This window comes from Microcebus murinus, chromosome 4 (genome assembly GCF_040939455.1).
Source record: "Microcebus murinus isolate Inina chromosome 4, M.murinus_Inina_mat1.0, whole genome shotgun sequence".
NCBI classification, from domain to species: Eukaryota; Metazoa; Chordata; class Mammalia; order Primates; family Cheirogaleidae; genus Microcebus; species Microcebus murinus.
This window is the reverse complement of record NC_134107.1, coordinates 81,942,367-81,957,407: the sequence shown is the minus strand read 5'-3', so window position 1 is coordinate 81,957,407 and position 15,041 is coordinate 81,942,367. Positions and strand designations below refer to the sequence as shown.

The 15,041-nt window shown below is 35.7% G+C and overlaps 1 protein-coding gene across 1 annotated transcript in view; it reads right to left on the bottom strand.

The window, feature by feature from the left end:
• The window catches only part of ARHGAP42 (Rho GTPase activating protein 42), a 282,154-nt gene that overhangs the window by 21,737 nt on the left and 245,376 nt on the right, over positions 1-15,041 (bottom strand). The window contains exons 13-17 of the mRNA XM_012770559.3: positions 11,451-11,513; positions 10,409-10,483; positions 9,645-9,729; positions 8,940-8,998; positions 6,024-6,129 (exon numbers count right to left, since the gene is read on the bottom strand). Of these exons, the coding sequence (XP_012626013.2) occupies positions 6,024-6,129; positions 8,940-8,998; positions 9,645-9,729; positions 10,409-10,483; positions 11,451-11,513 (388 nt within the window). The remainder of the gene's footprint in view (positions 1-6,023; positions 6,130-8,939; positions 8,999-9,644; positions 9,730-10,408; positions 10,484-11,450; positions 11,514-15,041) is intronic.

Here is a 15,041-nt window from a genome sequence, read left to right as displayed (position 1 = left end):
TAGACTTCAGTTTCCTCATCTATAAATTATATATAGAAACCTGATGGGTTGTTGAGAAAATTAAATAATTAAATAAAATAATGAATTAAATTAAATTAAACATGATCTCAAAATAATATTCTCCCCTGAAGTTAAATTGGCTTGAGGCACTTCTGCTAAAATGTCATTAGTTCCTGTAACGTAAATAAAATGGAATATGGTTAATATTAACCTCATTAGGAATAAATGTAGAAGTCTTAAAAACTTGGTCTGTTTTGAAAAGGAGGATTGATGACTATATTGCACAGAAGATAGATTATTTTGAAAATCAATTTTTTAAAATTAAATTTCCCTTCTGCTGGGCTGCTCAATCGATACAGATCCCTATGACCTCCTCTTCCAGCAGGTTCTGCAACTCATTCCCTCAACTCACGTATGGAGCAGATACCCAATTGCTATCTCCTGGAATATCTCCTTTTCCTTTAAAGAGAAAATGTACATCAGGATCTGCCAGTTTGTATCATTTTAAATCCAGGAGTTTATATATAGAGAAACCGACATCATACGCTTAGAAGTTCCTTTTCTGGAATAGTGGCATAAGAAGCCCCCACAGACCCAATACTCAGAGAAACAATTGTAACAGATGAAAATTATTTAAAATTACAGTCTTAAAGTCTTTAAAGTCTTTGGAAACTGCCCTCAGAGCATGCAGAATGAAGGAAACATTTGCTCAAGCAATCTACTAATAATCAGTAAGAATAGCAAGAGTCTTTGGTACTTGAGGTAAAACTGGCTTCCTCTTTCCTCCATCCCCAGCTCAATGAGACTGAAGCTCCATTCTGGGCAGGTGTGGCCAACAAGACAGTCCTCCCCCTCTTTCCTCAGCTCCCAGTCAAGGAATACAGTTATCTCATGGGGTAAGGGTAGGCTGCCAGCATGTCTCAGCTCTTCTAGCTCTGAATTGCAGAGGCTAAATTCCCAGTGAGTGTAGCCAAAAGGGTAAGAGCTCCCTTCCTCCAACTAGTTACACTCATAAGGCTTTACCTTAGGTACAGCAGGCCAAGAATATCGGGTACCTGACCACCCTCACTGCTGCTTGTTCAGAGGGTGCAAGGTAAGCTGAGAATACCATGGGCTATCTCCCTTGCCCAACACCAAGAACAATGGGTCAAAGATTTTGCTCATTCCATAAGAACAGAAACCTCTGAAGCTCTCCGCAAAAGAATTAACATTATTTGAAATAGAGTGTAGAAAGTTCAAGCTTAAATGTGATTTCAAAAACAATGGAGATTATGGTGGTAAGAAATTAAAAAGATGATAGCTCTATAAAAGCAATGAGCTCCAGGGGTCCCCAATCTATGGTGAGTCGTACAATTATTTCATTATATATTACAATGTAATCATAATAGAAATAAGTGCACAATAAATGCAATGTGCTTGAATCATCCCCAAACCATTACCCCGCCCCCATCCTGGTTTGTGGAAAAACTGTCTTTCATGAAAATGGTCCCCAGTTTCAAAAAGGCTGGGGACTGCCGAGCTAAACCATAAGAAATAACCAGGGAGAAAGAGAGCTAAGAAGAGCCCTCTTAGCATCATAACAAATCTCAAAGATTGGTGAAAAACTGACCCTGCAATGAGCCCAAATTTAATCAAATCAGTCTGTGCAGCAATTTATGCCCCAGGATATTGTCAAAAAACAAGAGAATAATCTTCCAGCAATTAGTGGAAACAAATAGCTGGGTGTGATGCTAAATGAGGCAGAGTGTTTAATAGAGAGATCAAGGATAGCAACACACAGAAAGCTGCTGAAACCACTCTCATCCTTGGATAATTCTGGTCATGCCCAAGGCTGTATCCTCACAAGAGAGAACAGCAGAGGCTTCACACTGAGGGGCAAACAGATTTCATTAAAATAATTCACTCGAGTCACTAAACAAATAAGCAAGCAACAACAAAAATATGTCGTAAAGAGGGGGAGAATCAGTATCAGTATCCAGAGTTGCTAAAATATAGCAGCTAAAATTTCCAGTTTTCAACAAAATATTATTAATATGATACCTGCAAAGAATCAAGACAGTGTGACTCATACCAGAAAAAAGTAAATAATATAAAATGCTTGTGAGGAGGCCCAAATATCAGATTTAACAAATACCTCAAAGAAATCATTATAAATATGTTCAAAGAACTAAAGAAAACCATGTTTAAAGAACTAATGGAAGGTATGAAAGTATGACAATGTTTCATCAAATAGAGAGTATCAATAAAGAGAGAAAAGTCATTTTTTAAAAAAAACAAATGAAAATTGAAGTTGCAAAGTACAATAATTGAAATGAAAAATTCATTAATGGGCCTCAACAATAAATTTGACCTGGCAAAAGAATGAACAAACTTTAAAACATATCAATAGAGATTATGCAATCTGAAGAATACAAAGAAAAAAATGAATAAAATAGGCAGATCATCCAAGAAAATGTAGTACATTATTAAGCACACTACTAAAAGCATAATAGGAGTACCAGAGGAGAGGAAAGAGAGAAAATAGTGACTAAAAACTTCCCAAATTTGATGGAAAATATTAAACTATATATTCGAGAAGTTTAACAAACTCCAAGTAAACACTGAGAACCACAGCTATACACATCATAGTAAAAATGCTGAGGGCTAAAGACAAAAAGAAAATTCTGAAAGCAGTAAGAGAAAAATTCTTCCCATATAAGGAACCCCAATAAGTGTAACAAATGATTTCTCAGCAAAAACAATGAAGTACAAGAAGGCAGTTGGAGGGTATATTCAAAGAGCTTAAAAAAAAAATCTGTCAACCAAAAATCTTTTATCTAGCAAAACTAACTTTCAAACAGGAAGGTGAAATAAAAACATTCCCAGGTGAACAAAAATTAAGAGAATTCATTGCTGGCAGATCCACATCACCAAAAAAGAAAACTGGCAGATATACAGCCAACTATATCAATAGTAACATTAAATGTGAATGGATTAAACAATATAATCAAAGTCAGAGATTATCTGACTGGATTAAAACAATGCAATCCAATTGTATGCTTTCTATAGTAGATATATTAAACACAGATTCAAAAATACAAATAGGTTGAAAGTAAAAGGATGGATGATATATCATACAAATAATAACATGAAAGTCAAAATAGTTATACTAACATCACACAAAACAGATTTTAAAACAAAGAAATATTAGTGATAAAAGTAAAATATAATGATGAAAGGATCAATCCAACAGGAATACATAACAATTATAAACATATATGCACCTAGTAACACAGTATACAAATACATGAAGCAAAGTCATGTGCTTCTGGGAGGGTTTTCCAAACAGGAAACCATGGGTTTTGTTTAGTTTCACATTTCCACTGAGTTAAGGATTATAAGTCACCTGAATATCATGGAGTTAAAAATATTTTAAATACAGTGGTAAATTTAATGCTACTTATAAATATCCAGGTATAAAATTCAAATATTTTCATTTAGGAGAAATCTAGTTTCATTTTATGCTTTGCATTCAAAAGAAAGGTCATAGTAATTTTCTTAAATGTCTCCTAATAAATAGATAAGTCTGTCCCAAATATGATTATTTTTTTTTAAATTTAGTAATGACACTTTTAAATATTTAAAGTTAGTTGAAAATCAAAATAGATACCCTAGACAGCCTTTGTCTTCAAGACAAACAAAAAGACTCAGGAAAGAAGCAGTGGTTTATACTATTTCTTAGAGATAATTAATGGAGATTTACAATCAGTTTTCCAGCATTTGGAATCCCAATCTACGTCACTGGTCTTAAATTTTCTTTTGTTCAGTCATAAGAAGTTGCCAAGAATCAATAGTGTTATTAATTGTTCGAAGTTTTCATAAGTAAGTTAATGGTGTTCTGGTCACACACTCCACAGCTGCTGCTCAGTCAGTGGGGCTTGACCTTTGGTAGCTTCAAGAAAACCGCCAGGACTGGTGGTGAAGAATGAGGTAAGTATTTGAAGCATTCTTTAGTGGCCAGATACTCTCCCCAGCTATTCCCTGTGGCAAGGCCACACACAGTCATGTTAAGGGTAAAGCTTATGTTAATCTAACATTCTGGATAATTAAGCAGAATCATTTTATGAGAGACTCATGTGGCTTTCAAAAGCATATTTTAAAAGGTTTTGCTAGAAAATTAGCTCGAAGACCAGCAAGAGAATGCCTAATAAATGGTGTAGTTAAATTTCATAAAGAGCTCACACAACTCAAAACTAATCCTGACCAAGGATAGCAAGTCTTTTGTTTATTAGCTAAAAGAAGTACTGGTATGTGTCACTAGTTAATGATGAATTTTAAATGATGTTGTTCCTAGATTTTTGTTTTAAGTAATGGTGGTGGTGGTGGTGGTGTTTGTGTGTGTGTGGGGGACAATTCATATTATCTCAAAGCCTGCAAGTTAAGATGAGACTTATTAATATGTTTATGGAGCATTTCAGGTTGAGTATCCCTTATCACAAATGATTAGGACCAGAAGTGTTTTAGATTTGGGGTTTCTTTTTCTTCCAGATTTTGGAATATTTGCATTATATTTACTAGTTGATCATCCCAAATCCAAAAATCCCAAATCTAAAATGTTCCAATGAGCATCTTCTGTGAGCATTATGTCCACATTCAAAAGTTTTGGATTTTGAATTTTGGGATCTGAGTTGCTCAATTTGTATTTCAAATGTGCATGGCTCAAATGAGCATCTCTCAAATGAGGGTTACTACTTGTAGCAATGAAGGAAGAACCAACCATTTCATTGTAAATCATGGTACTCATTAAAATAAAAAATGTCCCTACTGAATAGTAAATGATGTTATAAAGGAATTCTTGAGAAAGTTTAAAACTGAATTTAAATATTTGTTTCCAGTAACACAGAAAACCAACTTCTGGATTAAGTGTGTGTGTAGATAGATATGATATCTTATAATGATTAATTTTAGTTGTCAACTTTGCTATAAGCCATGGTACCCAAATATTTGGTCAAAGATTATTCTAGAATCTAGATGTTTCTGTGAAGGTATTTTTTAGATGATGTTAATATTTAAAAGAGTAGACTTTAAGTAGAGCAGATTACCCTCCTAATGGGGGTTGGCCTCATCCTATTAGTTGAAGGTCTTAATAGGACAAAAACTGAGTTCCCCCGAGGAAGAAGGAATTCTGCCTCTAGATTGCCTTTGTATTTGAGCTGCACCATCAACTCTTCAGCCTGTCTTGCAGATTTTGGACTTACCAGCCTCTATAATTGAGTGAACCAATTTTCTTTAAAATCAATCAGCCAATCTCTGTCTCTCTCTAAATATATATGTGTATGTATATATATATATATATATATATATATATATATACACACACACACACACACACACACACATACACATAATATGTAAAATATATATTTTTACACATGCCCACATCCACACCCCTACACCCATACTCTATTGCTTTGTTTTTTTCTGGAGAACTCTAATACTACAATATCTATCTATCTATCTATCTATCTATCTATCTATCTATCTATCTATCTATCTATCTATCTATGAGACAGGAAGAGATTTTTAAGTACATGGATGAACTAGCAGCAAAGTCAGAAAAATCTCCAGAGACCAAGGGAAGCACGAATCCATGGAAAGAATCTAACAGTAGAGTATTAGTTTGACCTGAGGGAACCTGCTGACTTTAGTAAATAGAGCACTGTTCTTCAAACTCACTGCTTACAACACACACAAAAAATTACATACTTCTTCACACATTTTTAGGTTGACATCTAAGTGTTCCATCATTAGTTTAACAGTTGCAAAGGATATAATTATTTGCATATTGGAAACATATTCAGGTACACACACATATATAGAGATGTATCTTAAAAATTAACTCAGTATTTTTTTAAGCACATTCAATGGACTCTAATTACAATAGTAATATTACAGCATCATCACATACTTTAAAAAGACATGAACAAGCTTAAGTCTGATAGATGAGCAAGTAGTTAAGTGAACAATATAAGTTAGAGAATTACTTGACCAGATGCTTTATTAAGATGTCCAGCATCTCTCGGTTTTTCTCCGGCAATTTGTGCACCAATGCATGTACAGCCTCCACTCTGTAGTTTTGGTCATCAGATTCTGTTATGTAAAAAAGGTTGCAAATACTCAAGTTTTAATTGCATTTAAATGTGTATGTAAACATTAGTAATCTAAATATCATAACCACTCCTACCCCTCATGCCTATAAGCATGGCATGCATCATGTAGTATTATCATTATCCTTATTTATGGCTAAGAGAAGTTGAGTAACTTGCCCATAAAGTTAAGAAAGTAGAGATGCCAAACAAACCCAGTTCTACCAATTCCACATGTGTGCTCTTAAGCCACTAAACTATATACTTCCATGTATCCATAATTTATCACCTGCTTGAGTTTTGCTACCCAAGGATAGAATCAAACCTTCAGAAATGTGAACAACCACAGCAATTGTTACAGACTGCCTAAGTGCCAGGAACTATTAATATAATAGACATTATCCTATAGAAACCTCCTAGAGATCCAACCCATGCCACCAAAGGAAAGTCTCTAATTCCTCTGCTTATTTTACAAATTTAAAAATAATACACAGTGACTTTTCTGAAGTGTCGGCATCATAATGCGAATAGATGCCCAGTGGATTTTAAGTCCATAATGACAATGGTAAATCTGAAGTGCAAGAAATCACCTAACGGAAGTCTATTCTGCCAGGCAAAATCTAAAATGATGACATGTCTGCTAGAGAAATGTCTAACGCTTCAGAAAAAGAAATCTATTTAACATTCTCTTACTATAGTAAACAAATTCTAGTGTGATTGCCCACCCTTGCCAAATGCTTTCTCCAGAAAGTGCCCCTTCCCATAGGATGTATAGTATGGGAGCATGGGAGCACCATTTTATCTGAGCGTCAAAATTTGGACATGGAGTGAGGAAAGAGTCTGGCTCAGGCTAAATGTGAGGTCACTCTGATGAGTTGGAATGGAGACACCAAAACTCTAGTCTTTCTGGTGGATATGTGAAAAGGCAGATCATGTAACACCAGGGCTAAAGTGACCAAATGTACTCCAAGAAAGTCTAACTGGGAGAGGAGATGAGGATGAGACAGAAATGCAGCACAGAACAAAGAGGGGAGAACCTCCCAAAAGAGTGAGGAGAGAAATGTCAGTTCTCAACTTTGTAGTTCCTGGTTGCAGGCTCACAGAAGGCATGAGCCCTGCTCTGCCAGGGAAATCTGTGAGATACCTTTTAGGCTCTGGGTCACTTCCCCTTTATACTGAGCTGGATTTCTGCTGCTTGAAACCAAATAACTTAATTTTATGAACTTAGCATCTAGTAAACAGGGCGATCTCAGCCCAGGCAAAAGACGAATTCCCATATATAGGAAAATATTTTTGCTGGGCGTGGTGGTTCACACCTGTAATCCTGACACTTTGGGAGGCTGAAGCAGGAGAATCACTTAAGGCCAGGAGACTGAGATCACTGTGGGCAATAGCAAGATCCTGTCTCTACAAAAACTAAAATAAAAGTTTAGCCAGGCATGGTGGCACACGCCTGTAGTCCCAGCTACTGAGGAGGCTAAGGCAGGAGGATCACTTGATCCTGGGAGTTTGAGGCTGCAGTGAGCTATGATGACACCCCTGCACTCTAGTCCTAGCAACAAAGTGAGATCCTGTTTCAAAAAAACAAATTTTAGATATCATGGCTGTGAATACTATGATCCTCATTGCTACAAAAGAAAATGGAGAAAAGACTTGGGACCAAAATCTTGTACTAAAACAATCAGCTCACTGAGCCACTTTAGCCAAGTAGTCAGCTGTTATAAAACAAACTTTCTGTAAGAAAAGATTCTAGGTTAAGAGTCAAAAAAACTGGCTTGCAACCCTGCTTTTGCCACGAATTTACTAATGTCCTTGGGCAAGTCTGGTCCTGATTTCCTAGTTCGTCGAAGGAGAGGTCAGATTATATATTTTCTCAGGCCCTGTTCATTATACAAAGACAGATTTCCGTGAAGAGAACGTGGAGTGGAGAGCTCCGGGAGAAATCTAAGCAGGGTAGGTTTCTAACAAGATCATGTGGCCAGTCATAAATGCTGGCTTGAAAACCAAGGTCACTCACCTTTATCTGACACTTTAATCAGCAGACATTTCCTGTGATATTACAATGCGTGCAAATAAACTAGTGCAACTGATTTCTTTCTTGGATTGTGAAAAATACTCTTGTTACAGTCACACCTCATACATCTTAACAATGAAATGCCAACTTGTAATTGTTACAAGCTGTTATGGGGTCAGGTGGGGATCTGGCACTTCAGACTCAATGGTTTAAAACTACGTATTACTAACTTCTCAGGTTACATGTTTCTCACTGTCCTCCAACCCTCTCCCCTAATATTTTAATTAAACCTATCTATTCATATCACATTATGACAGTCGCAGATCTAAACAAATGACATAAATATGTGATATTCACAAATATAACATGAGGGAAAGGGCACTGATGGAGTTCCTCTTGCCTGCCAAAAATATTTGACTCTTCTCTCCAGATTTAGCATGTGAGCATATATAGTTATATAACTATCTGTACATATTTGTAGTCTTATTTATTGAAAGTTGCTCTCAAAGGGAACTGACAGTCATCACTCAAGTAAAATGAAATTAGAATAATTCTTCACAGCTCTTTCCAATTACACTAGACTGTCACCCCAGTGAAGTCTAAAGTGACAAAATATTTTAGTTCATTTTGAAATTTCTTACTGGCTTATAAATTATACTTAAGCTAGCAAGTATTAGATAAAACAACTTTTTAAGCAGTATGTGGGAAAAAATCTTAACTAGCTGATTTAAATGTATATGCCTAAGTGATACAGTGCAAAACTATATCAATTAGAATGCATCTGATGCAAGTATACTTACTAACAGCAACAATAAAGTCTTTGTGCAACTTGTACGTCATCAGCGGTTCTGCAAGGCACCTATAACAAAGAGGTAAAGCACATTTTAGAATGGCAGTATCTTTTTCTTCCCCCCTAAACGTTCATTGCTGCTTTAAGAATTGGGTGATTATTATTTATCAATTAAAAATAAAATAATTAAATATATAAAGGAATTGGGTGATTAGGCAGTATGATAAAAGTTCTAGTAGGGTCCCGGGCAGTCGTAAAATGCAGACCTCAAACACACCAATGTCCCTTAGCACTTCTTACCATGATTGTATCAAAAGGCGAGGCAGGGACATAATTTTTTCACTTTGCAAGAACTATCTTACCACAGGAACAAAACCTCTCTGGGGACAATAGTTAAAAAACAAACCAGAACAGTTTTCCATTTCGATTTGTTATTTTAAAAAAAAATACATGAAAACCTCACATACAAATTTAATATAAAAAAATTACTCATTCAGTATTCATAAAAATACTGCAGTCTTTTAAGTTATTATTGGCGAAAATCAAGTACAAGTTCCGGAATACTAAACATCAATGTGACCGCCTTGTACTAGTTCCCCCTAAGGGAACTGAGCTAAGGAGCGAGGCTTGTGGGCACAGGTGCCATGAAATTACATGGTGACTGCCCAAGGGGGTGAGTCAGAGATCACATCCAGAATATCAGCAGTAGTCACACCTGAGGTAGTTTTTCAGTCCACTCGTTATTGTCTTATTGTCCCACAGTTCAATATCAATGTCGATATCAGGAGGTGATTTGGGAGCTGGAAAGAATGAAAACGAGATGTTTAAATTGAGCAACTCAAAATATTACTTGTGCCTTTATGAAAATGGATACAAATCTAAGTAGGTCAAAACGGAGTGCTTTTCATTTTTTAGGATGCCAACAGAATTAACTTTAGGATTGTTGTTTGTGTGAACTGATACAAAGCTCAATAAACCTCAAAAATTATTGCTACTTGCTAACATGACAGAACCCTTTACATGTACCCAGCATGCTTCTAAGTGTTTTACAGGGATTAACATACTCAATCCTCACAACTGTTAAGAGTCAGGAACTATTATTATCCCCATTTTTATAAATGAGGAGGCTGAGCCACAAAGAAGTTAAGCAAATTACTCAAGGTCACAAAACTTCTAGGTGGTCAAGCTGGGATTCTAAGCCCGGCAATGACTCTAGCCTAGCATCTATGCATCTAATTGTATCTCTATCTAACCAAAGGACAATCAAGAAAAAGCCCCATATTATAAAAATGCCACCTGAAATTCTGATTATTTCTGAACATCAAAAACTGAATATAAATATTAATTTAAAATATTACTTGAAAATACTCAAAAAAACAAGCAACAGTCTGTCTATATCTCTAAGAAACCTATGGTTTGTTCATATTACCTATAAGAATATAAAAATTAATGAAGTAACTTGCTTCATCCGAAACTTACAAAATGTGGTGTTCATGAGTTTTTGAACTTTGGAGTTCACTCCTCCTATTCGGTAGAGGCCTAAAATGGTGATGCCTAATGGGACGGAAAATCACAAGAAAATGGCTTGAGACGCAGCTTCGCAATTACAGAACGTTAAAAACTCAGACATACACCGATGCAGACTGAAAGCTACTTATCCAATTTTGCAGTCAAACTTTAGCAAACCTACCCTGGAAACACCCATCCCCATAAGACATACATTTCTCAGACACTGAACAGTAATTTGAAAGTCTTTGAAGATCTTCAAAGCAGCAAAGAATACCTGCCCATTCATCATTATTTGAATATAAAAAAGCATCAAAGATGGAAAGGGATGATCAGCATTCCTCATCTTCTAGGCCTTCAGTCATGAAGGCCTGCATGTTGAACAGCCCTATGGCATTTAGATCTTCATTTTAAAGGTGAGGAAACAGATTCAGAGAGTTCAAGGAACCTGCTTAACTTCTCAAAACCTCTAAGTGGCAGCACTAAAATCTGAATATAAGTTTATAGAACTCCAAAAGCCCAATATGAGTTTTGCTTTAGACAAATTTTCCTGGAAGTAATATTCTAACATCTAACTGGAGTGGACTTCAAAAGAGAGGTCATGATTAGAGAGAGGAAAGGTATCAAAATTACGGTGGTGATCGAAATACAAAGGGAAAAAAACAAAGGGAAGGAAGGGGGCTGAAGACAAGCTCCTTACCTCCTGGATGCTTGAAAAAAATTAAAGACGTGCTTATAATAATAAATATTAAATAATATATAGTTTATCAGTAAGAATTGAAGCTATATTAAGAAAAATTATTAAAAAAAGGAAGCATGTCTGTAGCATGATTTTTAGTAATTGAAGTTTGAGGTATATAGCAATTTGTAAACTTATACAATTTACACAATTATATCACTCTTAAAATTACTCTCACATTAATGACTAAAAACATCTTCATTTTCTACTCTGAGAGATGTCTAAGTAAGAATGAGACACGCGTCAGAAACACTGTACCTTTCAGGTAACACTTACCTCTTGTTTCCACAGCTTGAATGCATTTTCTCACAAAGTTGAACCCTGCTTCATTTAAGTACACTGAAAATAAGAGAAAACTCATATAAAGCGTTTATGTTGGACTTTCAGTCCCCCTTCCAGTTGGCTCTGTGACTCAACAGCACAGCGGGTGATAATTAAGTTTATCAAACATTTTGGTTAAAGGCTGCCTTTTTATCATTTTGGGGTAGGAGCAGAGGATGGAAGTTCACTTTCATAGTTATTACATCAGCCTGCTAAGAGGCACAGATTTTTTACAAAAAGTGTATTACATCGATTCCATCCATTTTTCCTAAAAGTAGCATTATCCTTCACTATATGAGTTTCCAGATGATAGAGGCAAATGCTGTAAGAATAAACCTTTACTGCGTGTTGAAAATTGTATCATAAAGTCCCACAGGATTCTCAAAACAACATTAAGAGGTAGGGGGAGAGGAGCTTTGCAATCTTAAGATGATTCATTGATTGCTGAAAACTTCACTTCTCTCTGTGAAATTTGGAAAAGTCTCGATTCCAACTCAGGTCTCCCAATTCCAAGCCCAGTGCCATTCCATTGCATTTCACTACCACATTCAAAATAATTCAAAACATGCTTGGCCAATTCACCAAAAGCCCCCCAAATCCTAGATTATGAAATAACAATTTATTTTCATTGGTTTTTTGCTAGATATTCCTTAGATCTATTCTAATTTTTTAAGGTTTTGGGGCAAGATAAAATTAGATTACTTAATTGACATGAAACCATTTAATTTAACAATGCCAAGTAATAACCAAAGGAAAAACTCAATGATTTCGGGACTATGATACCAATTTTCATCACATGTGGTAGAGATATGCTATCTTTTAATATTTTCAAATAATAAATGAAGATAATTCAAACCAGTAAAAATTTAAAACTGGCTTCCATTTTAAAAAGGTAGATTAAAACACATTCATGTAGCTCAACACAGATCCACTGAGAAAAAAATACATGTCAAAAAAATTATGATACAAACCAACAGCAGACTAAAAAAACTTTGAAAAAAAAATCCTAGACATAGAAAACCAGTGTAACTGAATTGATTGAAAGAAAGGCTTGAAAAATCTATGGCCCTCCCCACTGGAGTTACTGTCATGAAAGGATATTTATTGAGGGTTGTTAGGTGAAAAAAGTAATTTACAGGACAATTAAGGCCTATTTTCTTAAAATGTAATAGTTTGAGAGTATGAATGTTTCTATTTTCCTCAGGAAAAACCTCCATAAAGATCTATGCAAACCGTTGGTAAGGAGGAAGAGGGCAGAAGGTAGAAACTGACATTTTTATTCACTAGACTTTGAAATTATTTGATATTTTTAAAATATATATATATTTAGAACTTTACAAATAATTTCACTACTCTAGAAATAAAAATGCTAAAACCAAAATACGTATCGCCATCAATAGGAACTGGCTCATTTATTTCTTTGTCCCCCGTGCTCTAGGTTAAGAGAACAAAACTCAGTGACTGCTTTGAGTAAATTCAACACATAAGAAAGAATGGCCATTGCATGGGAATCTCATTAGAGTGTAATTGAAGACCTACACGAGAGAGGAGCTCCTTTTGGAGCTCCTGAGAGGGGAATGACTGAGAAAGGATTGCTTGCTTCCAAAAACCCCAAATGCCAGGCATAATGTTATAGATTCAGACATTTTAAAATACTTACTGAATATAGGAAACAGGCGAGATGGAGAGGTAAGAGAGAAATCACTTAATTTTCGTTTTTAACAATGACAACAAAAACCAAGACAAAAATAGTATAACCCTAGTTAAAACAGGAGACTAGAATTTTTGTATCAATTAAAACTGCAAGTCCTAACATTTAAATGTTTGGTACTTGAGGTCACCTTGTTCAGCTTTTCAATAAAAAAAGATTTATTAAGAGAAAGAGAAAAACATTTTTTTAAAAAAAACTTTTAATAAAGCTTGCTTTTGGCAAAATGGATAAAGACAGTTGTGACATATAAAAACAGAATTTCTTTCCTAAGTATTTATTTTGAGAAAAATAAGCAATAACCAGACTATCTCTCACAGGTATATTGGCATATTTGGCAGCAATACTTCAGTCTTTTCTAATAAGCTGAAATCACAGGCTCATTACGTAGAATAAAATCTTACAGAGTCGGTCTGACTGCCAAGTCGTTCTATGGGTGCTGCTGTTCTGATGTATTCCACGGGTCCTATACTTAGCTCTCTTCATATGAGTAAATGCAACATTATCAATCATTTCAGAGATATGGAAGACTACACTGTGTTAGCAAAAACAATCATGGATTTTCATTTGTTTCCTTTGACTACCCTTTGTTTTGACTAAAAGAATACAGTTCCATGGTGCAGAGACAGTCCTCAGCTTTGCTCACAGCCATACAGCCCTAGGTACAGCTCACAGCCCTAGGTACCCTGGAACCTAGGGCCGGTTCCCAGCTCTAGTATCGCTGCTGTATGAATGGGAAGGTGCCTGTTATTTTATGAACTTGAGTTCCTTCATTCATACAACGAGGGAAGTAATAATATATAAGTAAAAGAATTGTAGTAAGATGAAGACAAACTACAGGAAGCACTGAAGAGCACCTAATAATAGAACAAGCCTAATTAAATGCTAGTTTCCTTCTCTCTCTGTTTCTGTTGAAACGTTGCTGCTATATGAAAGAAAACAGAAGAAGAAATGCTTAGGGCAGTCTTTAGCTGAGAGAGAGAGAGAGAGAGAGAGAGAGAGGGAGGGAGGAGAGAAGAGAGAGATAGAGAGACAGAGAGAGAGAGAGAGAGAGAGAAGAGAGGGGAGAGAGACAGAGAGAGAGAGAACACGAACATACTTTCCCCCATTATTAGCTGTGTTACTGGCCATGGTTTTAATCTCTGTGCCTCAATTTCTTCTTCCATAAAATAAGGATAATAGTGGAATAGTGGTATCTTCTTCATGGAGTTGTTTAAAGATGAAATAAGTTAATAATTGCAAAGCTCCTAGAATAGCATAATACATAGAATACAGCAACTGCTACAGAATGTTGACTATGATCATCATTGACTAGAAGAGAATGCAAATGTCTACATATGTAAATTTCATGAACAAGGCATTCTTCACACATGGCTGAAATCCTTGGGTCTTGAGGGATTGTCAGCCATTAAGTGTTGTTTTTCACAAAGTCATGGTATATCACTTATTTTTAAAATACTTAGGGCCAGAGCAATGCTCTATTTCTTCAAATAGATATAGATCAGGCATAAACCAGGCAGACCCTGTGAACATAACTGGCCACTGAAAAGAAATAACAAGTTGGACATTAAGAAACGTCCCCTATGTGCTCATTTTACTTCAATAAAGCATCACAATGAGTAAATATATTCTCTCACTGGAACTGAACAGATCACAGCAGACTGGGATCACCCATGGTTGTTGTCCCTCCCTACAGGAAGATTTTTTTTTTCTCAGCACCCTTGAAGCCAGGCTTGGTCATGGGATATGTACTAATCAATGGAATATGCATGGAAGTGCCACATTTCTTTACACCTAGCAGACCCTAAGAGCCAGCATGTGGCTTGCCATTTTCTTTT